General features: G+C 38.0%; 1 protein-coding gene across 1 annotated transcript in view; it reads right to left on the reverse strand.

Moving 5' to 3' along the window:
- Nucleotides 1-27,681, reverse strand: part of MOXD1 (monooxygenase DBH like 1) — an 80,312-nt gene that overhangs the window by 22,173 nt on the left and 30,458 nt on the right. Inside the window, exons 5-6 of the mRNA XM_070417709.1 lie at nucleotides 1,812-1,991; nucleotides 1,185-1,287 (exon numbers count right to left, since the gene is read on the reverse strand). Coding sequence (XP_070273810.1) covers nucleotides 1,185-1,287; nucleotides 1,812-1,991 — 283 coding nt within the window. The remainder of the gene's footprint in view (nucleotides 1-1,184; nucleotides 1,288-1,811; nucleotides 1,992-27,681) is intronic.

The raw sequence follows: 27,681 nt of genomic DNA on the forward strand, positions 1-27,681 counted from the left end.
CCAGCCTGGATGAGGGAATGATGGCTGTTTGCAGCTGGTCACACCCCCTTCAGGGTGGGGGTCCCCACTGGGGTGCCTGGCCAGCCTGGGTGAGGGGCTGAGGGCCATTTTCAGGCTGGCGATTGTTGACTGAAGCTCCCAACCCCTCCTTTTTTTTCTCTTTTTTTTATTTTATTCTGGGCCAGCTTTAGCTCTGGCTCTAGCTCTGAGGCTTCGTATCTGGTTTGTTTGCCATTCTATAATCGAAACAATGTATAACTTCAGCTCTGAGATCCCGGCCGGCTGAAAGCTGGTTTCTACATTTGCAACATAGTACATAGTTGCTTAGAGTTGCAACTCAGAGGCCAGCAAGTGGGGAACGTTGGAGTCTGCAGTCACTGGAGCAAGCAAGCCTCATGTTCGCTTCCAGCTGCCTAGCTGCCGGCAGCCATCTTGGCTGACAGTTAATTTGCATAAGGATATGCTGATTAGCCAATGGGAAGGGTAGCGGTCGTACGCTAATTACCATGTTTCTCTTTTATTAGTGTAGATTTCCACAGATGGAAACAGTGTCTGTTTTTCACAAACATTATATCATTAAGCACAGACCCAGCACATAGTTGGTGTTCAGTATTTGCTGAATAATTGCATGAATCAATGTAAAATGAAAACTTTATGATCTTTCAATTTTTGGTTTTGGAATATTACATAAGTGAATTCAGAAATCAAATGTAAATAATTACTGCTCTTCATTTTAATATCCTATCACACAGTGTTTCTGTATAATTACTTTTTGTGTATACTTACGGTTTCCTATCACATAAAAAATACTATTTTCAAGTGTGATGAATGGTAGTTTTACATATGTATGGATAGAAAATCTTTCATAAGCATCCTGTATTTGGAGCTAATTTACATGACAAAGGGGGGAAGTCTATTTTTCTACTTCCTGGTAAGTAGTATGAAAATGGTTTTTTAAGATTAGTGACCACAAGGCCCATCTGCTTTGTTCATCACTAGTAATGACTATTGTTGCAGTTTAATTATTAATAGTACCCCCATTTACTCTAAAAAGTACCCTAATTTGAATCACAAACATATAAGTTAATTCTTTCTAATAATAATGCTATTTTATTTCAACTCTAAGACAGAAGTTACAAAACTTTGTAAAAATCATAGATAGAATATATAAAAAATAAACTCACCTTCCTCATATGTCGGATTGTCATAATGAACTTCCAGGAGCACATAACGAGGATCTAACGGAGTGCCGAGGGACAACCCAACATGAGATGGATAGGAAAAAGCCTAAATTAGGAAAATTTCATGAGAAAATGCCCTGTGAAAGTCCCTGAAAGTTTTACTCTTCTCAAAAATAAACTATTCTCAAAGAGATTTCAACATACTGAAACTCCAACAATCTATCATTGATAAAGTAAAATGGCTTAAGAAAAAAATTACTTTCCTTGGAAAGGAAAACAAGCCACCTTCATATCAAAAATAGTGTATAGAACTCTAGCCAGTTTTGCTCAGGGAATAGAGCATCAGCCTGCAGACTGAAGGGTCCCAGGTTTGATTCTGGTCAGGGGCACATGCCTGGAGTTGCGGGCTCGATCCCCACTAGGGAGTGTGCAGGAGACAGTCGATCAATGATTCTCTCTCATTATTGATGTTTCTATCTCTCTCCCCCTCCCCCTTCCTCTCTGAAATCAATAAAAAATATATTTTAAAAAATAATAGTGTATAAAGCTTTACTTATAAGTACATATTGGAATCATAGCGGAAAAAATGATCACTTAAGTGTGTTACATCTCAGTAATCATTAGCCCCACCTCTCCACCAATGGCCCAGGCAAAAATCACGGTCTCGCAGGTGTGGAAGGCGTCGGGCATGTTAGGGTGGTAGCACTCATGGCCGTAGTCCAGAACACTGTCGTTCAAGTTGCTGTTGCACTGATAGAGCAGGATGTGATGGACCAGACTCTCATGGCCTCTCTGTATCACTGGCTCAACCTACACAAGCACAAAGCAGAGGGAGGATGGGATGAATTAAATCCGTAATACTACCAACAGTAAAAAGTATATACCATTTGCAACAGCATGGATGGAACTGGAGAGCATTACGCTAAGTGAAATAAGCCAGTCAGAGAAAGATAAATATCACATGATCTCACTCATTTATAGAATTTAATGAACAACATAAACTGATGAACAAAAACCGATCCAGAGACAGAGAAGCATCGATCAGACTGTCAAACCTCAGAGGGAAGGTAGGGGAGGGTGGGGGTAAAGGGGGAGAGATCAACCAAAGGACTTGTATGCATGCATATAAGCCCAACCAATGGACACAGACAACAGGGGGATGAGGGCGTGAATGGGGGGGGGGGGGCACCAGGGGGAAAAGGACACATATGTAATACCTTAATCAATAAAGAAAAATAATAATAAAATAAAATAATAAAAAAGTATATGGAAACTCTTTGTACTTTCTGTGTAATTTTCTGTAAACTTAAGCTCTAAGAAATAAAGTCTATTAATTAAAACAATAAGTAAATAAATAAATAAATAAATAAATCTTCCTACCACACCACAAAAGCATCAAACTAGCATAAGTGATTATCAGTTTTCAAGAAATGGTTTTCTCCAATTATGTAAAGGTTATATGGCTCAGGTATAATTTGTTGTGAAGATGATAATGACAATGATGATGATGATGATGATGATGATGGCAACCATGGCAACAGCACAGAGGAGATAAGCATTTATCCAAGAATCATAGGACTTAACTTGCTTTCCTTCTTCCAGGCTCTTTTTCCTGGCTCTTCTTCAGCCTCCCTATCTCCCACCTCAAAATGTTATCTTCACTAATCCCTACTGGAGGTGAAAGATGGTATCTCATTCATCTATTTATCTATCTATCTTTCTGATGCTGAGCATAGAGCTTGACACAAAGCAAAGTTCAATAATGGATATTTTTATTTTAGGGTTTAGAAACAAATTCTATTTTCCCTAATAGTAAAATTAGAATGTGGGAGAGAGGAAAAAGAAAATATTGTAGTGATGTGCTCCTGTGACACCTCTCAAATTAGAAGAGGGGAGGTAGAAACCAGTGAAAATAGAATAAGCAGTGAAGCTAGGCCTCAGGGTGAAAGCACGGTCCATGAGAGCATGCTCCTTCCATCCTCCCTTCTGTGAGTTCCCTTCATGACACTCTCCCACTTCAGTCCAGGAGCTCAGAGAGAGCTAAGCATATCCTCACATCACAAAGAGCCTTATATCCAGGGCAAGTGCGTGAACCCTGTACTTAGCCTAGCTACGTCATTGGTGTTCCAATCGGTCACATGGTTCTCTAAACCTTCTGTGTATCTGACACAGAATCCCTGATGTGCTCCTAAATTTCCAAAAGGCTCACTGTGTTAGGGCTCATCCACATTTACGCTTCTAGCCTCCACTACTCAAATGCAGGTAATACATTTTGAAACTCTTGCTTGTTCTCTGCTTCAGACATGCAGGCAAAGATGAAGTGTGTTCAGCTACTTTCTCCTAAGGCTTCCTACAGAGTTTTCTACAGAGTTTTACCATTTTTTAAAAATAGTAAAATCCAAGCAGCAGAAGAAGGAAATGGTACATAGTAGGTAAAGATCTGAATAGGCAGTCAGGGACTTGAGTTTTTAAATCCAACTTTATTTTGTGTTGCAAGTGAATTATGACTTACTTACCATATGCACACTTTTCACATCACATACAGAGAAATGACATTGGCATGGCTTTGTCTGCACTTGTCTTTAAAACACTGTGTGCCCTGAAGGCAGAAACATTTTTTTTTTTTTGCTTGGAAATGACAGTTATGATTCAAGCATGGTTGCATAATACACAATGATTACACAAAAGGGTAACCCAGACTGTCTATTGGATTTTAGTTTCCACATGTAGTTTAAGCTTTCTTGTGAGACTTGGTTTATTTGGGCACCTCAGAACTCCTAGGGGGACAGGGCCCTGCTAATATATACACAGTAAGATATTTAGGCACATGCGAGCTTTTTGCTAAGTGTCTTATAAGTTCAGGAAGAACCTGTAGATTGTACTGAGTTCTACAAGGTAGGTCCTGGAAAGGAGTTGTTAGGACAAAATAGTTGGCTGTTGCCAAGGCAGCCACAGAAACTAGTAGTCCTCATCGAGGCATAGCAAGAGTGAGCTAAGAGTGCATGCAGAAATGTGAGGCTGGGTGGTGCCTGACATTAAGATGCTTAAAAACTGGGTGAGGAACCTAAATAGGCACTTCTCCAAAGAGGACATACAGATTGCCAATAGGCATGTGAAAAGATACTCAATGTCACTAATCATAAGAGAAATGCAAATTTAAAGCACAATGAGATATTACCTCACACCTGTCAGAATGGCAACCAAAAATAAATCAACCAACAACAAGTACTGGCGCGAATGTGGAGAAAAGGGAAACCTTGTGCACTGCTGGTGGGAATGCAGATTGGTGCAGTCACTGTGGAAAGCAGTACAGAGTTACCTCAAAAAATTAAAAATGGAACCTCCTTATGACCCAACGATTCTACTACTGGGAATTTATCCTAAGAAACTTGAAACGTTAATCCAAATTAATATATGCATCCCTATGTTCATTGCAGTGTTATTTACAATAACCAAGATTTGGAAGCAGCCCAAGCTCCCATCAGCAGATGAGTGGATAAAAAAAAGCTATGGTACATTTGCACAATGGAGTACTACTTGGCCATAAAAAGGACATCTTACCCTTTGCAACTGCATGGGTGGACCTGGAGAGCATCATGCAAAGTGAAAGAAGCCAGTGAGAGAAAGACAAGTACCATATGATTTCACTCATATGTGGAATCTAAAGAACAAAATGAACTAACAAGACAAACAGTGACAGACTCCTAGAGGACAAGCTGACAGCTATTGGGGGGTGGGGGGGCAAGCGGAAGGAAAGAGAGAGAGAGAAAAGAAAATTCATGAACATGAATAACAGCGTGGTGCTTTCCAGGGAGAAAAGCGGGGTGGAGGATGTTATAGGGGGGATAAATGGTAATGTATGGAGACTTGACTTGGGGTGTTGAACACACAATACAGTGTACAGATGATGTGTTGTAGAATTGTGCACCCAAAACCTGTATAATTTTGTTAACCAATGCCCCCCCCCCAAGTAAATTCAATAAAAAGAAAAGAAAAAAGATGCCTCAAATAAACTTCTTCTTCTTCTTTTTTTTTTTTTAGAGAAAGGCTTCTCTTATTCATGAAAGATGGAGAAAACATAGATGAAATGTTCCATAAACACCAATAAAGAGGAAAAAAGTATTCTGTCCCTATTATGTTACAACTGGTTTCATCTCTTTTCTCTCATTACTCTGAATAACAGCTTGAATTTCACTGGACAATCATAATAGAATGCTTGAAAATTAACATATACCATAGCTGCAAAATTAATACTTTTTCATCTCAGCCCCAGGTAAAAAACTGCAAAAATACAAAGCAAATACATGTAATGACAGTGCAAGATAAGAGCTTCAACACCCTTTATAAGATTGTGCTAATTCTTTTAACTCTAAAAAACGGCATAGAAGAGTAAATAAATTAAATTACATTTATATAAGAAACTAGCTTAAGTGTTATTTAAACTTGCATATATAGAGTTCAAAGGTGTAAGACAAACTATTTAATTTTGCTTTATATAAACGCAAAAATGGTAAATATATTTGGGAGAAAAAGAAGCTTTCACTAAGTACCAACATAATAGACTAAATCAACCAGATTGCATATAAAAGAGTTTCTTTCAAAAGTTCCATTAAAAGTAAAGGCAGAAGTAACCTTAATTAAATAAGAAGCATACAGTCCCACAGAGCTGCCTTACAGGCTTACAGTCTGGGGATGCCAGTGATCACGCCCAGTCCCCAAATGATGGCTGCTAGTTACCTTCTGCTTCCTCAACCAGTTCCACAAACATTGGAAGCAGTCCTGGCCCTGGGGTGATATTCTTCTTCAGCTCAAGTAACGTTGAGCTGAGGAAGGAGAGGGTGGCACACAAGTGCTCCCCAACACATCCTACTCGTTGGCTGCATGCAAGTGTTAAACATTATTCTTTCTTGTCTACTCAGTACCTGTCCGTGGGAAACAGACTTTTCCTTTTGCATCACTGTGGTGTTTGAAACAATGGCGCAGCTGTGCATTTCTGTATTAAAAATATTTCTGAGAAAAATAAGGCTGCAATGAACCCGTGCTATAAGGAGCAGCACTTCAAAAGGGTGCCCTATTTTGCTCACTTCGCAGATGTCACATTATTATCACAATCAAGTGCGAATGCCCAGGGCTGCTTCTATTCAAAAAATACGAAACTTACAGAAATTGTCAAAAAAGGTATGTCAACATAAAGTATATAAATATAGATAAACTGGTCTTTCTGGGGCTGAAATGCACATTTCAATTTTGTTTTAGGCTGCCTCGAGGATTGCAGAAGAAATAAATACCAATGAATAGAAAGCAGTGCATGAAGTGGGTGGTAATGACACAAACACCTGATGACGTATTAAAGCATGTTACTCATCACTGTGTCCTTGAGCACATAAGTGGGATTTACAGACCCACCTTCGTATGCAATAGATGCCAGGCGAGGATGGCTTGGCGGTTGGAGGTTAGCTATTAACCTCGGTGCATAGTAAAGGAACAGCCCAGGAACCAAAACAGATGAAAGAGAAGAAGAGAAACGAAGAACTGCTAAGAATAGCCACGACCAAGGTGGAAGTTAACATTGACCATAAAACTGAACCTGGAAAGTGAAAAGCTCCACTATGTATACTGTTCCCTGTGACCCGTCCCCTTCTCTGACCCTCTTTATCCAGGTCAAATGTGTCTAGCACACTCCCTGTGACACAAACCCTGCTTAATGACTGTTTGTTGAATGGAAGTGAGTAAATACTCCCCTTTCTCTGAAGCCTTCATCAATAAGCCAAGTCATCAAATTCAAATTAATTCATTTCTTGATTGTCTCAATTCCTTAGACCGACCCTGGGTTGCACTTCAGCAGCCCCACTGTCACTGTCCCACCCGGGGCTATACTCCTTCTGAAATTCTCTTTCCATCCCGCTTCCCTGCTCTTTTAGTTCTTTCACCCCTTCCAGTCACTCAATCCCCCACTTTTTCCTAGGAGACAACTTGAACTACTTACTCACCAGGTCCTCACAATTGACCCAGGTACTCACAACTGTGAATCAAGCCTGTAATCTGCTCCTTCTGAAGGGGTACTGAAGATACTTTCACAACCATGCATATAAGACCTCAAAACTCCTGATTCGCACTTGAGGCCTCCATACATCAGTCTTTCTTTCTTTTGGTCTGCATTCTGTTCCTTGGGCATAACCTGTTTGGTGCAGGGTATAATTTCCAGGGAATGGGAGAACTTTGTTCCCATTGCAAGCCTTTAAAAATCTGTACATAATCTGTTCCTAATCAGCTCTCAGTAAATGACTCAATTATTTTGGTGAGAGAGGAAGGAATGTCTATCTACTCTAGCTACATGAGGCTAGTTGGATTCACAGGCCAATGCTCTAACCACTGAGAAAAACCAGCCAGTGCCAAATATGTACATTTTATGCCTAGGTCATAATTGTCCCTCCATTTGTTTGTGACATGAACTTATCACAAATATCCATGCTCCCCTTTAAATGATTGAGATTAAGTAGGTTTCATTATCTATAGCTAAGTACATGTGTACTAGTATTTTGCTTTTGTCTTTATTTTGGGGAGCAAAAAAGAGGGGAAAATCCCTTTCTTGACTTGTTTAAATACAATAAGCTCACTGTGAGAAAAACAAGAGGTTATTAGAGGACTTACAAACAATTTCCCTATACTTATTTTTCCAGGTCTACCCATTTAAGATGTTGCTTGTTGAAACATGAGTGGAACATAGCTCTCCGCAAACAACTTGCAATTCAATAACTTAAAATTAAAACAAAAGGAGAGAAGCTATGGGTGGACTCTGTAATGAGCTGGAAATTTTGTAAATTCCCATCACTTTTATTCCTGTCTGTTCTTGTTCCTGGCATCAGGCTTTACACAGTCACCTGAGGCACAGGTTGCTATCCAAGTAAGAGCCAGTAAACCATTTCCCACAGAGGTTATCCAAAGAGCAGCTGGCTTATTATACATTTATAGATGCAGAAAATTAAACACATGTAAGTTAAGAAACTTGCCCAAGTGTCAGAGGCCAGATCCTGACCACTGGTGGCACTGGCTCAGGGGTCAGTGCTCCTAACCACACACTGACACAGGCGTATCTTTACTGACAGGATCATAGGTGGGGCAGTGCCAGTGCTCCACCAAGATCACTTCAGTGTACCCATCACCCATAAATGAATGAATGAATGAATGAATGAGATTTATTCATTCATTAATTTATGGGTGCCTTATTTCTAATCACTTGCACCTGTGACTCTCCTCAGAGGCGTGGTCTTGGGCTCACCTCTCAGAGAGCAAGAAGTACTAGAAAATGTATATTCCTCCTGGGAAGAGGAAAGGTAAGGGAGTATGAATGTCCAGTGATCCTGTGTCAGAGGAGGCAAATTCTAAACATATTTTATGTTCTCCCTGGGTGCTATGGACTGAATATTTGTGTCCACCCCCAAAAAATGTATATTGAAATTCTAACCCTCAAGGTGATGGTATCAGAAGATGAAGCCAGTGGTAGGGTATGAAGGCAGATCCCTCATAAGCAGGGTTAGTATCCTTACAAAAGAGAGTCCAGAGAGCTTCCTCGCCCCTTCTACCAGGTGAAGACCCGGTGAGAGGACAGCCATCGATGAAGAAGCAGTCCTCACTTGACACCAAATCTGCAGGTGACTTGATCTGGGACCCCAGTCTCCAGAACGCTGAGAAATTCATTTTTGTTGTTTATAAGCCACCAAGTCTGTCCTACTTCAGTTTTAGCAGCCTGAACAGACTAAGACAATGAGAGTAGTTTGAAGCCGAAACTACCATGCCATCACACCCTTGCTCTACATTCTTCCCTTCCCTGCCCTTTCCCTCCCCACAAGTGTTTTCTCCTGGCACTTCCTCAATCAATCATTTGTACATAAATCCTTGTCTCTGGACTGTATCTGGGAACCCAACCTGAGACAAGTAACTTCATGAAAAAGCATTTTTAAATCACATTTTCTTGGGTTTCAATCTTGCTCCATTTCATTCTTTCACTCACTCACTCACTTACTCATTTATGCATTTACATATTCTCAACAAATATATCTGCAAATGTTATTATTACAAGTTGGATTCTGGATTTATTAATACATTTTTGTAATACTGCGTGCATATAGATAACAAACATGTCTATACACGTAATCCATTCACAAGTTCCAGTGTTTAAAAATCTAAGTTCAAGGTGTGAATGTTACATTGAAACAAAGAATATTGCCATGATCAAATGTTTTATTGCCAAGCATGAAATATAGTATATTTATGTGTGCCATGTCAATTTATTTCAGATTTGATTTTCAAATTTGTATGTATAAGACTGAGATGTATTTTCTCTAGAGATCTTTTCCTGAACTATGACCCTTTCTCCAAAAGAAATTTAGCTACATTGACACTTCTTATGTGTGTGTACAATTCTAAATATAAACTCTCCTTATCATTTTGATCTGAAAATCTTCTCTCTCAGTAACTATCATTCATTCATGCACTCAACTAACAAACAAAAAACAAAACAAATAGTAACACCTATATATCTACCTACAATGTGTTCTTTGTTAGGTGCCAAGGGAGGAAACAAAAATGCATCCACCATGAATCTGACAGTCATACAGTTCATATTCCAGAGCAGTAGAAAAGCTCAAGCTAGAGAATGGTACTTTCTGATCGCCTTTCAGCATCAATTCCCCCAGAAAGCCTTCCTACCAGGATCCTGAATTTCTTAGTCATACCATTCAACTAAGAATGGATCCTCCTTCTCTTGATCGGCCTAAACCCACCTATGTGAGTCCATCTTGACATGAACTTAAATTGGTCCAATCACAAGACTTTTATGTGGTGGCTCACGGGAGAGCTGTCCTCTCCTGGCCCCTGGATGTGAGAGTTGGGGCTGCCATTTCTCTACCATGAGAGAAGACAAATTAAGGCTGAAGAAAACACAATGTTAAGGGCAAAGCTGAAAATGAAGTTGCAGCTCTTGAAACATGTAAACCTCTGGACCAGGGGTCCTCAAATTACAGCCCGCGGGCCACATGCAAACACAAATATTGTATTTGTTCCCGTTTTGTTTTTTTACTTCAAAATAAGATATGTGCAGTGTGCATAGGAATTTGTTCATAGTTTTTTAAAAAACTATAGTCTGGCCCTCCAACGGTCTGAGAGACAGTGAACTGGCCCCCTGTTTAAAAATTTTGAGGACCCCTGCTCTGGACAAATGGATTTGTTTGAAATAAACCCAAACAACACTCAGGTGAAATAAAAATGGGTTTGGTGCTGATAGTAATTACCAACAATTATGTTCTTCAGTCACCTTTTGTTTCTTTCCTCTCTTTAGACAAATAATGAAAACTGAGATAAGTACCCAAATTTGGATTAAGTTAGAAGCTTTGTTATTTCAGACTTCTGAAAATAATATAAAAAAGAGTTCCCAATAAAGAGCTAAGTTCTATAATGTGTTTGAAAACTGAATTTTGTTCTTGAGAACACAGACTATTTAAAACAGGCCAAAGTAATATGACTCATTCTGTTTCATATTTTTCATCTTCAAAATGTCCTCAGGTTAGTCTCCACTCATAGCAATCAACTAGTCCACACCTTCTATTCATTCTACCTGAATCATACTAAGAGCCACCTGCTAATCTTCTTGGGTGTTTAGATGCTCCGTTTGGACAATGCTTCTGGACAATACTCTGTATTCCAAATAGACAACTTCCCCAAATCAGCACTTTTTACCTTGTTAATCTGACTGGTAATATTCAATGGCTTCACACCACCCATCCTGTAATTGATGAAGTTCACACTTTTTTTCTGAGACTCGGGGCCCCCTACCACTGGCTGTGTGTAACCTACACAGTCCCATATGCATGAATTCTCAGTCACGGGAATCCCTTCCCTTTATACACTATGTTCAGTCTGACCTCCATGATTTCTTTCACACTGTTTCTCCACCCAGTAATCCTCTTATTCAACTTTGCTTATTAAAATCCTACTCATTCTTGAAAGCCCAGGTTTTGTTTTCACTGGATGCTCTCTCTGATTATTTTGGCTCACATTGGCTTTGCTTCTCTGAACTTCTTTCAGGAGGCAGTGCTATGTGGTAGCTTGAAACCAAAGACTTGGTTTGGAATCCAACCTCTGGTGCTCACAAGCTGTGTGACCTGAGGCAAATCGCTTAACCTTACTGAAACTCCATTGTTCTTTAAAATTTATAAGATGGAAATACAAATCAACTCAATCTATTATAAAAAAAATAAAGGAGAAAATGTGTCCAGCATATAATAGTTTATAGTAAGCAGTTGAAAACTATACTCAGTTCTATACAAGGGACTGTATAGCACATATATATTTTTCTATTGAATGCAATTATTTCATATGTGAATTTTTTTCTCCTTAATTGGAGTAGCAACTCATTGTTTCACCACTTGCTGACAACTCATTATCTGAAGCAGACTTTTTCAAAGCCTTTATTATTTGTGTGTTATAATTAGGAATATATATAATATCAAGACTAGATCTTGCTTGTTATTCTTTTACATGCTATTGCTTACATCTTTATAGGTGCAAGCTGCTTTTAAGTAAAAATTTGAATTATTTTTGCCCAGCCTCAGTGGCTCAGTGGTTGAACATTGACCTAAGAACCAGGAGGTCAAAGTTCGATTTCTGGTCAGAGCATATGCCCTGTTTGCAGGCTCAATCAGTAGACAACCAATCAATGATTCTCTCTCAACATTGATGTTTCTCTCTTTCTCCCTCCCCCTCCTTTCCTCTCTGAAATCAATAAAAATATATTTTAAAAATTTCAATTCTTTTTAAGGTTAACCTGCCTGTCAAAATCTGGTAACTCGTGGCATTAGAAGTACATACAGTTCAAAAGTATATAAAGTAGGCATGACTTTGCTGTTTCATACTGCAGAGAAATGGTTCAGAAAACTTCCCCAATAGTTTTATTGGTCACATGCTCTTTAATGCAACAACACCTACCTCAAAGGTGTGAGTATATCTGGATTTCTGCCAATCCTATGCAAGGTACAGAGACTGCATGGACCAACATGTTTTATGGAGAATGAAAATTGCAGAAATGGGAAACATCTTACAGGATTATCATTCCACATCTCAGAATAACAGGCAAAACAGACTGTACAGTAAAATGCATGCACACTTCAATTCCATTTTATGTGACCCATTCTCCTATCCGAGAGAAGTGACATAAAAAATTAATAGAGAAAAGAATTAGAAGCAACACTCTGATGAGCTAAGAAAAGTAAACACTAAATTACCAAAACAGTGGAGAAAATATTTGCAACATTTATGTCAAACAAAGGGCTAATACCCTTAATACAAAAAAACCATCAGTGAAAATGGACAAAGTACATGAACAAAAAGTTCATAGCAAAGAGATTACAGAGAAAAAGACATTAAAAGTCATTCATAACCAAATAAATGAAAAATGAAAAGGACATGCATTTTTCACTTATCAGATTGACAATATTTTAAAAGTTTGTTAATAGGCAATGTTGGAGATTGTTACGGACTGAATGTTATATCCCCCAAATTAATATATTGAAGCCCCAACCATCTACAAGCCAAGAGAAGAGACCTCAAAATGAAACCTATCTTACTGGCACCTTGAGCTTGGACTTCCCAGCCTCCAAAACATGAGAAATAAATTTCTGTTGTTTAAAGCCACCTAGTCTTTGGAATATTGTTACGGCAGCCTAAGCAAACTAATATAGAGAGAAAGTATGTATTGGCATAAAACTTGAAATTAACGGGTGCTGATTAAATTATGTTTACATTCAGATAATGGACTACCACACAATCATAAAAGAATAAGATAGATCTAAACATAATGAAGTACACCATTTCCCAAGAGATACTGCTAAGTAAAAGGAAGTATCAAAATATATAGTGTAATCCCATTAGGGTCTAAAAACCAAACAACAAATAACCAGACAAAGACATAAAGGTACGTGATTGCATATATATAGAAAATTTCAGAAAAAAATACGTTTATGGGAAGTGAAATGTGAGTGCTAGAAGTTAGAGATATTCGCTTTTCACTTTGTGGCTTTCTATATTTGAATTTTTTACAGTGAACAAATATTAATTTTAGAATATATTTTTAAATTCTGGTTTCATCACTTACTAATTGACTGGCCCCTGACAAGTTAATCAAACATGAGTCTCTGTTTCCTACCTCACAATGTGATCGTGAGAATTACATGAGATATTGGGAAACCCCACACAGTGCATGGTCTATACAAAGTATTCATCACATATAGTTCTTGTATTTCCCATCTATAATGATGTTACATGTGTATTGTATTTATGCTATGCTAGCGTACTTAATTTTATAATACAGTCTCCAAAAACCTTTGAAATTTTTTATTTCTCCATATAGTGTAACATGATCTCTTTGCTTTCATAATATTTTAAATTAAAATTTGTTATTTAGAGCAATAATTGACCAAGATGGATTTGGGACTAGGTTTCCAGAACAACATGTTGTTACTCTGAACACTCAATGATATCCTTTGAGTCTTTAGGCCCTTAGAATAATTTTAAATGTTTTCTTCCCAAACTGCTCTCCAGACTTCATAGCCAATGGCAGATGTCACCCCTGAGCAGGCACAGCTCCTGCTGGGAGGGTCCCAGCAATGACACCGAGACCTTTCCTTGGTTCTGCATCAAACATTTTCTATCTCTCTGGATTGTTTTTTGCTTTTTTGGTCTCCTTTGAAGCTACACTCTGCTTTTGTTGTTGTTTTGTATGGGGTTCTTCTTTTTTTATGGTTTAAAGGCCTAATAATTCCATCTATGAAAGGACAGAAACTCAATTACTAACAGATGATCTTCATGATAAAACTCCACAGCCCCAAATTAGAGGAAAGAAAAAAATAGTTTTTAATTTAGCCCACTATCACTTACATATAAAAATAGCCAATTTAATCTTGCATATTTTAAAACTAACTTTACAAAACTTATTTTCACATCCTGAAACTTCTAGTGCCTGTGTTTATATATAATTTATCATAATAATTTTGGCAGTTTAAAATAAAGCATATTATTTTAGCATTTATTCATCATAATTTAAGGATTGTATTTCCTGATGAAATTTAATAAATGGGCCATCTTCTTTTTCTTCTGCGAGAAGGAAAATAATCATTCTCTAAGCCACAACATAGCATTGCTTTAGAACTGGTAATAAATCCAGGTCTTCAAATCATAATTTACTTCACTGAATTTTGTATCCTTCTATGAAGTGTCTACAAGTAGCACAGCAAAACTGTTCTGTTCAGCCCTTAAATTAGACACCTAATCCACAGTGCCACAAGTTCAAAGTTCATTTGTTCCAGGGATAAGATAGATGTTTCTGAACATTGTTTACAACTCACCATCATTGACTTGAGTCTAGATTTGAGTCATTCATTCGACAAACATTCAGTAGGCAGCACTGTTAGGAACTATACCCAGGGCTGAAGACCCATGGCTGAGTGGGGCACAAGCGTCAGGGGGCTCAAGTTTTATGGTCAGGTAGAAAGATGAGTCCTATGGAAAATGTATGGGTGCTATGGTATCAATAATAGCTACCATTTGTATTTATATGTACCATGCCCGTTACACATGCTATCACATTTCATTTCATCTTTATACACTCCTAAGGCAGGTATCACTGCCTTCTTTTCACAGACAAGAAAATTGAGACACAGTTAAGTACACTGAGCATACTCACATAGCTGCTGAGTAGCAGACTTGAGTTTGCACCTAAGGCTAACTGGCTTCAGTCCCGTTCTCTGGGGAACTGTGCTTGCCTCCCTTTCTTATCTGTACCGGCCACAGTGGGAGTGTAAAGATGGGAGGTATGATTAAAACAGGATTGGAATAAGGCTCAAAATAACTTGGCACTTTAATGTTATAGTGTTTTTATGGGAATTTTGCCCTCTGGTTGGAAAAGGAATGATAAAGAAATGAGAAAAACTATGCTTGATCTCACAGAATTTGTGACTAACCATTACTCCAATTAAGACATACTGTCATTTAGTGCTGCCCTCGTGGCTCAGTGGTTGAGTGTCGACCTATGGTTCAATTCCCAGTCAGGGCACATGCCCGGGCTCAATCCCCAGTGTGGGGCATGCAGGAGGCAGCTGATCAATGATTCTCTCTCATCATTGATGTTTCTAACTCCTTCTCCCTCTCCCTTCCTCTCTGAAATCAATAAAAATATATTTTTAAAAATTTATACATATAAAAAAATAGTCTTTTGTACTTCAGGAAAGTTAAACAAATAAATGAATACCAGTGGATGGCTTCTGTAATTCTATCTCCTCTCTTTTTATCTGTGTCTGTAAACATGAGGCCTCCATAAAAGAAGTCCTCATTTGTAAGGCAATTCCATGAAAAAGTGCAAACAACAAACTTAACTCTGTCTGAGGCTATGACTGAGTTAAACCGTGGTCTTCTGTGGGTGAATCGCATTATAGGTAGATAACCCCATTCAAGGAAGTCTTTGCTTAGCTTCATAAACAGGTGCACACCTAATTCTCCTGCTGCCTTCCAGCTATTTGAATACGTAAGTCTTCTCTAGATGTGGGTTTCTGGAGAACAAAGCAACTGACTTATTAAGCTTTGGGGTTATTTGTTTGCTTTTGATTTAATTTGAAAAGTTCATAGCCAGAGAAAATAACATAACACCATATATCAACTACACAGAATTAATTAACATCTTGTCGTTTTTACTCTGTTCTTCAACTTTGCCCCCACTAACCCAGCACATTTCTCTGTTCCCTCTGGGTACTTGATGGTGACCACAATCGCCAAACTCCTACATGGAGGTGGGTCTCAAGGACAAACTCAGGGGTCATTAGTCTGAATAGGTTTAATCTGTTATTGTTTTTTCCTAAATATGTCAGCCATCACCTTCAAATTAAACTGAAAATGACTTTTGTGATTAATATTTTTTATCAGAGTTTAAATATTCTCAGGTCTGCAGTCATAGAACTCACACTAAAAATGGATTTACTTATGAAGGAAACATAAAAAGCATGGGTGATTTATTTCAGATTTTTCTCCATCAGATAAAAGCTACACTCAATCTAAACTTCCTAATTTACAACCTTCATAGGTATTCAAAGAGAAATTTGTGGTTTACGAAATGTGGCCAATCTCTTTTCTTGGCAGTTGAAAGAAGAAACCTACAAATGATCTGATAAATGAGTTATAAAATGGTTCCAAAAGAGACCTCATCATCTTCTCTACCCCATAAACCATTACTTCCTTTAGATTTTTATTAAAGTTCTAATCCCTAAAATCAAATGTTTTGCCAAGTGTTTGAACTTCTACCTCCAGAACAACCCTGTGTGCATTCTCTCCTTACTTCCAAGGCCACTGTTCTAGTTGAGACTGCCTTTTCCTCTCATATACACTGTCCTAATATGTCCTGGATAATGCCTTGGCTCTAATTTTCTGTACCCTTAACTCTACAATGAATCATGCCATTCCTCCCACAAAACCCAATAGTTCCACTTTGCCTCAAGAGAAACTTGCTTCTTGGCCTACTGTCCATGCTCTCAGCAATCCTGTCACAAGACCCCCCCCTCCCCCGCCACACACACACACACACACACACACACACACACCAAATTACCAAGAGTATCTGTCCTCTGTGCCTTTGATCATGGCATTCCAGGCTTCTCAGGTCTGAATATGGCAAAACGGAACTGTATCTATCAGAACTTGAGCTGTCACCAGAAGGATAGCTAGATGTTCTGAATGCCCCTTCCTTGGAAAACACCTGGATTCTCAAAACTTAAAACAAATATGCCTTGAAATGTATTGATCAGTTCAGTAAGAAAGTAAGGAAAATTTCCCGAACTAAAAATAAAAAGAATTTAAAATTGAAATCAAAGTGATAAACAAAAACAGAAACGAAGGCTCCTGTGAGAATGTGTATCTACTGGTCACAAGGATAGGTTAATCCAATGATGGGGGTGGGGGAGACTTAACTTGACACACACCCCTTCTCCCTGCACCCTTCATTTACACATAGAACCTGGGCCCTCCAAGTTGATACAACTCCAGTGAAGTGGTGGACTAAAAAAAACAAAAAAACTCAACTGCTAGTAAAGGTAGCCAATGAAAAAAAATCTGTCTGTCTCCTTCACAGTTCTCAGTTACTGGTGGACTGAATATTTATGCTCCCCCCACATCCATATGCTAAAGACCTAGCTTCCAATGTGATAGTATTTAAAAACGGAGGGGGAAAAAATAAAGATGGGGCCTTTGAGAGGTAATTAAAATTAGATGAGGTCATAAGGGTGGGCTTTGGGATTTATGACATAAGAAACCAGACAGCTTGCTCTCCTACCCCCGGCCTCCACTCTCACACAAAGAGGTCATATAGGCACACAGCGAAATGGCACCCACCTATAAGCCAAGAAGAGGCCTCAGAATGAAACCTATCTGGCCAGCACCTTAATCTTGGTTCCAACATAGGTTAATCTGAAAATAATTATGCTGCATGAAACCAGCCAGACAATACAAAGTATATATAATATGATTTCATTTTTAAATAAAATTCTGTCTAGCCTACAGAACAGTAAGATATATTTTCTGTTGTTTACCAGTCTATGGTATTTTGTTAAGGTAACCAAGCTGACTAAGAGCTGGGTAGAAAAAAATAATAACAAAATTCTCCCTGGAGATGTGTAAACATAGGTCCACCCTATGTGACAGTAGGATTTGAATTTATAGGCCCGAATGGTTAGGAAAATTCAAACCAAGAAAATAAAGAATCCCTCATGGGTTACCTCCCCTGGCTTTTGGCAAAAGCACATACAAATATAATACTTCCTGGAAGAAGTGTCCTCAGTCCAGTACCTTGTGATTCCCATAAATTAGGTTAATTTGGTAAAATTTATCAAGCACTTGGGGAAACGGGAGACTATCTACAACATATTTAAATTCCCAAGGACTTGAGTTATTGAAATTATCAAACATAAAATAGACAATAACTATATATATATATATATATATATATATCATGAATGTTCTTTTCTTTAAATGTTTTTTTAAAAAGGATTTGGAAAGATAAGCAAGAAATATGAAGACTGACAGCATATTTGAAAAAACAGAATATAATTTCTAGAAATACAAAATAATTGGAATTTAAAACTCTATGATCTGAATATCATATTAAAAGCCATTTAAGGAAGAATTAGTGAATATGATAGTAGCATTCTGACCTCAAAGTTCTCCAAGACAATACAACTAGCAGAATGGCTAAAATTTTAGAAGACTGACTATTCCAAGTGTTGAGGAGAACAAAAGCACCTGAAACAACCCTACATCATTGCCAGGAATGTAAAATGGTGCAACTACTTTGGAAAACAGTTTGGCAGTTTTTAAAAATGTTAAAAACATTGAATACCCTATGACCCAGCAGTTCCATTCCTAGGTATACACCCAAGAGAAAAGAAAGCATACAGTCATAGAAAGACTTGTGCACAAATGTTCACAGCAGCTTTATTATAATAACTCCAAAGTAAAAACTACGTAAGTATCCATCAAGCGAATGGATAAACAGATTGTGCTATATCCATATAATGGAATTTAATTCAACAACAAAAGAATAAACTATTAAAACATATGAGCATGCTGTTACATTGTTTTGAATAAACCTCAAGATAATTATACTGAGTAAAAGGAAGTAGACTAGACAAAGTACATTATGATTCTATTATATAAAATTAAACAAAACTAATCTATAGTGACAAAAAGCAGATATATGGTTGTGCGGGAATAGAGGGAGGGAAGGAATGAGAGAGATTACAGAGCCATGGTGATATTTGGGGGACATGCTTACATTTTTAGTGTGATGATAATTTCAGAAGTGAACACATAGATCAGAACTTATCAATTATACATTTAAATATGTACAATTTTTAATCCATATACTTTAACAAAACTGTTAAAAAATAACACCGTATAATAATGTTATGCTCCCTTTAGAATGGCTAAAATATAAAGTACTGGTAATATCAAGGACACAGGGCAACTCAAACTGTTGGAAAACGGTATTGTTTCTGGGCTCAGCCTGTTTCTTGGGCCAATCCAAAGACCAGGCCTCGACTGGCCATATAGTTTCTATCCTCTTATTTGGAACCTTGCTACCACCATTTGAATGAGCTCAATCTAGGCTTCTGGAAAATGAGATACTATACAGGAGAGCCCACTGTATAGGAGAGCCCACTTCCCAGAGAGGCCTTCTAGACCAGCTTACAAAGGGCTGACTCCCAACCATATGACAGAGCTCAGCCATCAGTAAAGAACTGCCTACACAACCCAGGCTGATTATAGACCTACTAGAGCAGTGGTTCTCAATCTCCTGGCCCTTTAAATACAGTTCCTCATGTTGTGACCCAACCATAAAATTATTTTTGTTGCTACTTCATAACTGTAATGTTGCTACTGTTATGAATCGTAATGTAAATATCTGATATGCAGGATGGTCTTAGGTGACCCCTGTGAAAGGGCCATTCGACCGCCAAAGGGGTCGCGACCCACAGGTTGAGAACCGCTGTACTAGAGGCTAGAGGCCTGGTGTACGAAATTCGTGCACAGGAGGGTGGGGGGTCCCTCAGCCCGGCAGGATCCCCCAAGGGGTCCAGGATCCCTTGGGGGATGTCCGACTGCCAGCAGTCGGACATCCCTCTCACAATCCGGGACGCCTGCCTGCCTGATCGCCCCTAACCACTCACCTGCCTCCCTGATCGCCCCTAACTGCCTCTGCCTGCCGATCACTCCTAACCACTCTGCCTGACTCCCTGATTGCCCCTAACCACTTGCTGGGGGGCTGCTAGCCGGGGAAGGGGCCGTGGTCATTCTGGTCTCTGATCATTCTGGTCTCCACCATTTCGGTCACTGGGCTTTTATTATATAGGATTTCATTATATAGGATAAGTAAAGCAATAAACATAAGCCCCTGGCCAATCTGTAAACTATACTACATGTGCATTTACTTAAAGCCTTTAAATTTGGCGTGGTTTGATACATAGCAATAACTCACTGATATAAATGAATAAAAATTATGGTATAATCACTATACAAAGATGAAAATGCACACACTATTTTCTACCCACAACAGCATGGGTGACTGACATATCATGTTGAGCAAAAGATGCCACACACCGAAGAGCACTACTGTCTGATTCTCTCTACATAAAGTTCACAACTGGCAAAATTAACAAAAGGATTTTTTAAAAAGGAATTGGTAAAGGATTGCACAGTAAATTCTCCAAAGAGGAAATATAAATGAAAAGAGCCCCAGTCTCACTGGCAGTCTGCAAAAACCAAGCCAAAACTATCTTAAATATTTATTTCACCCATCAGTAGGCAATAAGCTGAAAAGACTGAAATATTCAGTATTTGAGAGGGAATGAGGAAATATGTACATAGTTGCTAGAGTGTGAAGTTTAGAAAGTAATCTGATGACTATATTAAAATTTGGAATGTATATAACCTTTACTCAATGCATTTAGGAATCTATCCTACAGAAATGAAACCACTAATACATTAGAGCATACTTACAAGAATATTTACTGTTTACAGCAGCAAAAAAATAAAATCACAAATATGTGTATCAGTGTGGATGGCTGCAAAAATTGTGCTTTTTTATACATAATAAGGGAATTATGTAAATATTAAAATAAATGTGTTACTATGTTTTGACTTATAATGATAGGAGTGGTAATTTCAAAAAGCAAATTTCAAAGTAATATATGTAGTGATATTTTGTTTTTAAAAAAGAAGGGAGATTTACTCAATAAAATCCTATATAATTTTATAAATGTTTTCTTGAGCATAAAGTTATAAAAGATTACAAATTCATCTGTTGACATTGGTTACCTCAGGGAAGTAAAATTTGGAGGAAGGAGGATGCCATAATTTATTTTATACACTTTTCACTTTTTTCTTGTAGCAAGTACCTATTACATTGAAAATTAAAGAAAAACACACGTTACCAAGTACTTCTAAAAAATTCCCAGCATTTTCAATAAAATAAAAATAAGAATATCAATCACTTGATTAAACAGTTTTCAAATCTTATGTCAAATCAGCACAGGTAGACACACACATCACACATCATACAAAATAGACCAAAGAAAAGGAGAAAAAAATAAGCATTCTCTTGAGAAACAGTGTACAGAACAAATTCCTTAATCTCTCAAATGATGAGACAAATTAAACCACTGTGATCTCTTTTCAAGATAAGTGAAAGCCAGGCCAGGAGCCCATCATATCACATATGAATTTCATATGATCATTAACTCAAGCTGAAAAAGAAATGAATTATTCCATAAAATATTTTTTAGCACTTGGAATAAATATACTTGGAAATTATGTGACCAAACCAAAAATCTGTTGGAAAATTTAATTTGCTATATGAGTGGAAAAAATTACTCAGAGTACTGACATTTCCTGTTTATCATAAAAAAGGAACTTAGTTCTCTAACCTTATAAATTTAATTCAATTGTGTCTCTTATGACATCTTGCCTTTCATAACAAATAAGACGCATTTGGCAGGCCAGCTTAAAAGAACTAAGCTTTATCTTCAAGGTCAATATAGAATTAAAAAGCTAAGGTAGTGAAATAGTTAAAGTTATAAAGGAACTATTATGGCATATAAAAATCCAGTTGGATATAAACAAATATATTTCAACGCTTACCTCTTTTTAATGTCTCAAAAAATCAATGAAATCAAAGTGAGTTTCACAACTACTTTAAGTTACTAGATAATTACAAACACTCTAAAAATTCTTTCATTGTAGATTATTAGAAGATGACAGAGTAGAAAGGGATATAAAGTTTGTGTAAGTTATTTGCCTTGATATTGTTTTACATTTCATATGTTGAAAGAGAGGTACACACAGGTAATAGCAATTTGGAATTTATGACCTAAACTTGAATCCCAGTTTCAATTAATTAACTGGATAAAAAGGGCAGTTTTTCAATAGCCCTCATTTTCTGTAGCAATGGAATCAAATTGACAAAAGCAAACAGAAGGTTTAGAGTATCAGAGTAAAAACAAAAAAGTTACTATTGAATGATAATATTTCACATCTATCTTGCCTTGGGTGCATTATAACCATTTCAAATAATTTTCACAGTAATCTTATGAATGAAATTGATAGTATATCAATTTTGCCAATAAGAAAATGGAGAATCCAAGAGTATTTAAGTTACTCAAGAGTAATTAAGTTACTCAAGGTCACATACGTGGTAAATGACAGAGCCAGGATTTACTAGTAAAACCAGCTCTAAGTGACCAGAAAGACAGGGCTCTCCAAACTTAGGCCCATGGAAGTTAAGTAAATTGTGCAAGTCCCCACTGCTCGCTAAGTAAATGATGCTTTATAATACTAAATCCTCTGTGACATTAGGCAAGACTGTTCTTTTCTGAGCCTCCATTTCCTCATCTGTGAAATGGCATTAGTAGTGAATAAGCCACTTACATAATGAGCAATCAGCAAATATTTGCTTTCTAAAATTCAAATTTTTGAAGTACTTTCAGAGTAATTTTGTTATTTCCATTTTATGTGGTATATGCTGATACCAAGATCACAACAATCAATACTATGACCTGTTATTGAATGTGCCCATTGTTATGATGAAAACCCTGTGTTCAGTTTCCACCCAAAAGAACTGACTTTGCCTTGAAGTCAAAATTAGCTATTATGGAGAAGATGCCCAATTTCATTAATAAAGATGGTTTTAGAAAACCTATGGAATTGTTTTGTAATTACAAAAAGCATACATCTTTGGAGGGTGGTTTTAAAACAGCATTTTTTTTTCAAATCTTGGGCCATAAATAAATAAATGATATCTTGAAATAGATCTTTATTAGGCCCATGATTCAATAAACCAAAAAGTTAAAAGATACAAACCTCTTCTATAAAGAATCCCACATGCATTACATATATTTAAACTATTAAGAAAACATGACTAACATTGACAATGGGAATGGGCAAACTCAACAGTCCAATCACTTCTAGAGAAGACGCCTTTATTGCCACAAGGACTCTGAGGCCATCTCTCTCTTCGGAGGAACTGCTTGCAGCTTTTCTTTAAAGAACTAAATGGTTACATGCATATGTGTGCAATTAAGAGGTAGCCTGGATTTCTATTTCCGAGAGTATGACGCAACTTGCCAGAGTATTAACATGAAGGAAAACTGGTAAATTCATGTCGAGGGATAAAGCTACACAATGGTATCATTCAAGATGAAATCAGTGACCCATTTAGGTACTAAACGCCACCGTCTGCAGTCCCTTTCAATATTTCACACTAGGGGCTTTGGTATGGATAAGGCATTCTCCCATCAAAAAATGCAGTTGCCCTGACAACAAGTCACTGCAGGGATTCTGCATTCTCATCTGACATAACTAGACTGTGGATTTAAAGTTCAGCCGGCAGCTGCTGGCTGGCTCTAGCACAAGCAGATGCTGCTCGTAGCATCAAGTATTCTTTGCCACATGTGCGACCATGTGGAGCTTCTGCACACAGCAATGTGTAACACTTCCGAACTTTAACAAGGAAGCCAGATTCCTGTTTTTCCATGTTTTCCGAGTACCTAAAAGTCATATTTCGAGGTTAAGCCAGCAAACATGCTCATTCGTGTTTATTTTTAAAATACACAACATTCCTCAGGGAAAAGTATACAAATAAACTATCAGCATTGAGCAAGCGACCTAACCTCCCTGGGCTTCAGCGTCCTTGTCTGCAAAGTGAGGATAAGACCACCTGCTTCCTGCCGGTTTTATAAAGATTGACGGTGCACAAAACATACAGGGCTCTCATAAACGTTGTCTTATCATCTGATTTTACTTTTGCACTTAAATGCATAAACAGAGAGGTGGCCTCCTAGCCATCCTCACCACACACCTCAGATCCATCTAGGGGTACTTTCCCCAAATTATTTTTCCCATATGGCACAGGACTACCCTCCACTGTTCTCTCCTTTCTTTTTGCCTCTACTATGTACTTTCATGCCAATGTCTGCTCTCTAGCTTTAGGGTTTCTCTATTACTCAGTGTACCCCTTCTCCCCATCTAGACTGAAAGGTCCTCGGGGGGAGGGGGAAGCCTATGTCTTCTATTGCCTCATATATGACAGAAGACATAGCACTGAGCACTGTCCATAGCAGGCACTCACTAGACACTCACTGTTCATTCTTCCTTGTAATTTAGAAGTAGTGTGAAGGGGTATTTCCAGCAGCTTTAGCTATATAGTGTATGAAGTGCACATCTGACTTACTGAAACATACCACCAAGCAAGCGCTTTTCCTATATTCTCAGGATTTCCTCACACTAAGCTAAAGGCTGAGAGGCTATGGGTAGCATTTCTATTCTGATTAACAGTTATTTACATGGTTTTGCCTTCACTTAATATTTAAAATTCCACATTCAGAGAAATTCAGTGAGACTTCAGTGATGAAAAGATCTCTTTATTGGCAATGGAATGCATTTAAAGTGAGCAAGGTGGCCTTCAGCATACAATTTCTAAAATAGGTCCATTACATTATAAGCATTAACGTATAGAGTTAACTTTGATGTATATATTTCACTAGAACACAAATCTTTTTCCCTTCATAAAAGAAAGTATCCCTTATATCTGAATTAGTTCATGGTGAAATTTTATAATGAAAGTCAGCTGCAACTCCAGGAAACAGCTGGTGTTTTGCCTCTTCACTTCCACAAAGAAATATGCAATGCATCAAGGAATAAACTGTCTCAAAACCATAAGTTGCTTATACTTCTTCATGTGCAGACAACTAAAGTGCATCTTATGGTCGATGTTCAATGTGTGTTCAATTTTACAATATTTTTTGAATAAAAAACAATGTATTACTCAAAAAAATGTATATTCATGCTACTAAAAATATAAAGGGTGTTTTGCTACATGCTATAAAATAGAACTTAAATACAGTATCCTGGGAAGTTACAGTAAATATAAAACAATGATTCTCAACCAGGGAGTTTGTAATAAAATCACTTGGGGAACTTTTCCAAAAGACAGCAACAACCAACACCAATGGAAGGGCTTTGACCACACACCTAAAGATTCTTTTCAGGTGAGTATGATGTGCACCCTAGGTTAAGAATCAAGATAAATAGCCTGGCCGGCATGGATCAGTGGTTAAGCATTAGCCTATGAACCAAAAGGTCTCTGTTCAATTCCTGGTTAGGGCACATTCCAGGGTTGCACTCAATCCCCAGTAGGGGGCGTGCAGGAGTCAGCTGATCAATTATTCTCTCTTATCATTGATGTTTCTATTTCTCTCTCCCTCCCTACCTGAAATCAATAGAAATGTATTTTTAAAAAAGAATCAAGAAAAATACAATGACTCAAAAAAACAAGACTCAACCATAACATTTTTGACATGTGAGTGTAATATTTTTCTTCATAAAATAGATATCCAAGGTGTCCCCCCAAAAATATATTCACACTTAACAGCTGATAGCTCAATTGATGTTTATTTCAGATTTAACCCATTGGCCACTCTGAGATGCCAACACTCCTAGTTCCCTTTCCAACAACATGGTTCTTGTTTTTATGGTACTTTCTCAGGAATTTTGCCAAAAATTAACTTCTTTTCAAAATTCCCTTTTTATAGACCCTTATGGTGAAGGGGAACAAAATAGGTCATTACTATTATTTTTACTTAACTCCAAAGAGGATTATAATTCAGTTTAAACAGAAGGCTATGGATTGTTTCCAATGACATGTCCAATACATGATGTGTCCTTAGCAGGCTACCTTCTTGCCACTGAAATTACTTCCAAATCCTTTCTCCCTCATGTCATTTTGTAGCCATATGTATAATTTTTTTGCCTAATCATCCTAATTCTAATTTTATTTAACTGACTTTCTAAATCACAAATGAAACAGTATATATCATCCCTTGTTAACAAGCATTTTCTATCCCCAAGAGTGAAGACAGCAGGCTCTGTGTACTCAAATACCATCTGACTAGATTTAAGTTAATTCCCAGTACCTCTGAACTGGATATATCTCTGCAAGGTTCTGGTGGGATCTGTTCATGTAGCCATTGGTCTATGTGCTGATTCTGTAGGACACACAGCAGCCTGGATTCTGAGAAGCATATTCAAAGGGCCAGTGGCGGGATATAAGCTATCAGACATTTCCCACGTAAATGATTTTTCATTGTAGCATATATCATCTGGAAAAATCATAAGGCTTGAACTAGTAAAAATTGTATAGAGAAAGGTCCAGCAGTTTTGCTAAGAAGATCTGTGTCCACTCTTAGCTCTGCTTCACATAATTTGTGTAATATCAAGCAATTCACTTACTCATGCCATGTCTCAGTGTGTGCATCTGGAAAGTGGTGGTAATTCAACTGACCTCGTGGGAGGCTGTGAAAATCTAACAAGATAATGTATTAAAGTAGCAAAATAATGGGTATTTTACCTACATACTTCCCTGTATGAAAGTAAAAGTCATTCATATCTTAATATTACCAAACTTCTTAATCTTATTACACCATCAACATTTAGAATTCAACATAAATGTCTTAGCACTCTTTCAATAAAATTGTTAATAAAATTATTTACAATTTTATACTTAATAATTATTAATAAATGTGCTAATGCTTTTCAATCTAGTCATTCAACCTTTGAACTACTTTTAAAAGATGTACTAAATTAGGGAGAGAGTTCAGTGGTAAAAGAAGAATAAACAGAGGAGAATCGAAGATGGCGGCATAGGTAAACACCGGAGATTGCCGCCGTAAACAACCACTTCAAAAATACAACTAAAAGTCGGAACGGACATCAACCAGAACCACAGGAAGGCTGGCTGAGGAGAGACTCTTCAACTAGAAGCAAAAACAACAGCATTCCGACGCTCAGAGGAGGCGTAGTGTGGAAAATTTAAAGGTACGGTGGTGCGGTGGTGCACGCGCAAAGCGGGCTGGCGGCTGAGGGCGCGGTTGTCGTTTTCAATCAGGAGTGAGTCTCAGACTCTGGGCTACAGATCCGGGCGAGTCTCTAGGGACCCAGACTCAAACGGGAGAAGCGGGACTGTCTGGCTACGGCCCCTCCGAGGTTTGCAGCGGTTGTGGGGACAGAGAGGCAGAGCCCCTGGGGACGGACTGAGAGCGGCCATAGCGGCTCCCTCCCCCCGCCCTGTTGAGCCCGCCCCGCCCAGGCCCTGCGCACAGCCATTTGCCAATTGCCTCAGGCAAAGGCTGGATTAGCGCCTCCCCAGAAGACAGACGTTTTCCGCTCAGCTGATTCCTACAGCCAGTCGGCCTGGTGGTCAAATCCCTCTAGTGTTAACTACAACAATTAAGACTTGGCTAGAACAAGACTGCGCACAGAGACCACAAGGGGGTGCACCAAGAAAGCATAAAAGATGTGGAGACAAAAAAACATGACAGAAATGGAGGATATGGAGCTAAGAATCGCAATTTTGAGGGCT

This window comes from Myotis yumanensis, unplaced genomic scaffold (assembly GCF_028538775.1).
Source record: "Myotis yumanensis isolate MYYU_CA2020_CCGP unplaced genomic scaffold, mMyoYum1.0.hap1 SCAF_6, whole genome shotgun sequence".
NCBI classification, from domain to species: Eukaryota; Metazoa; Chordata; class Mammalia; order Chiroptera; family Vespertilionidae; genus Myotis; species Myotis yumanensis.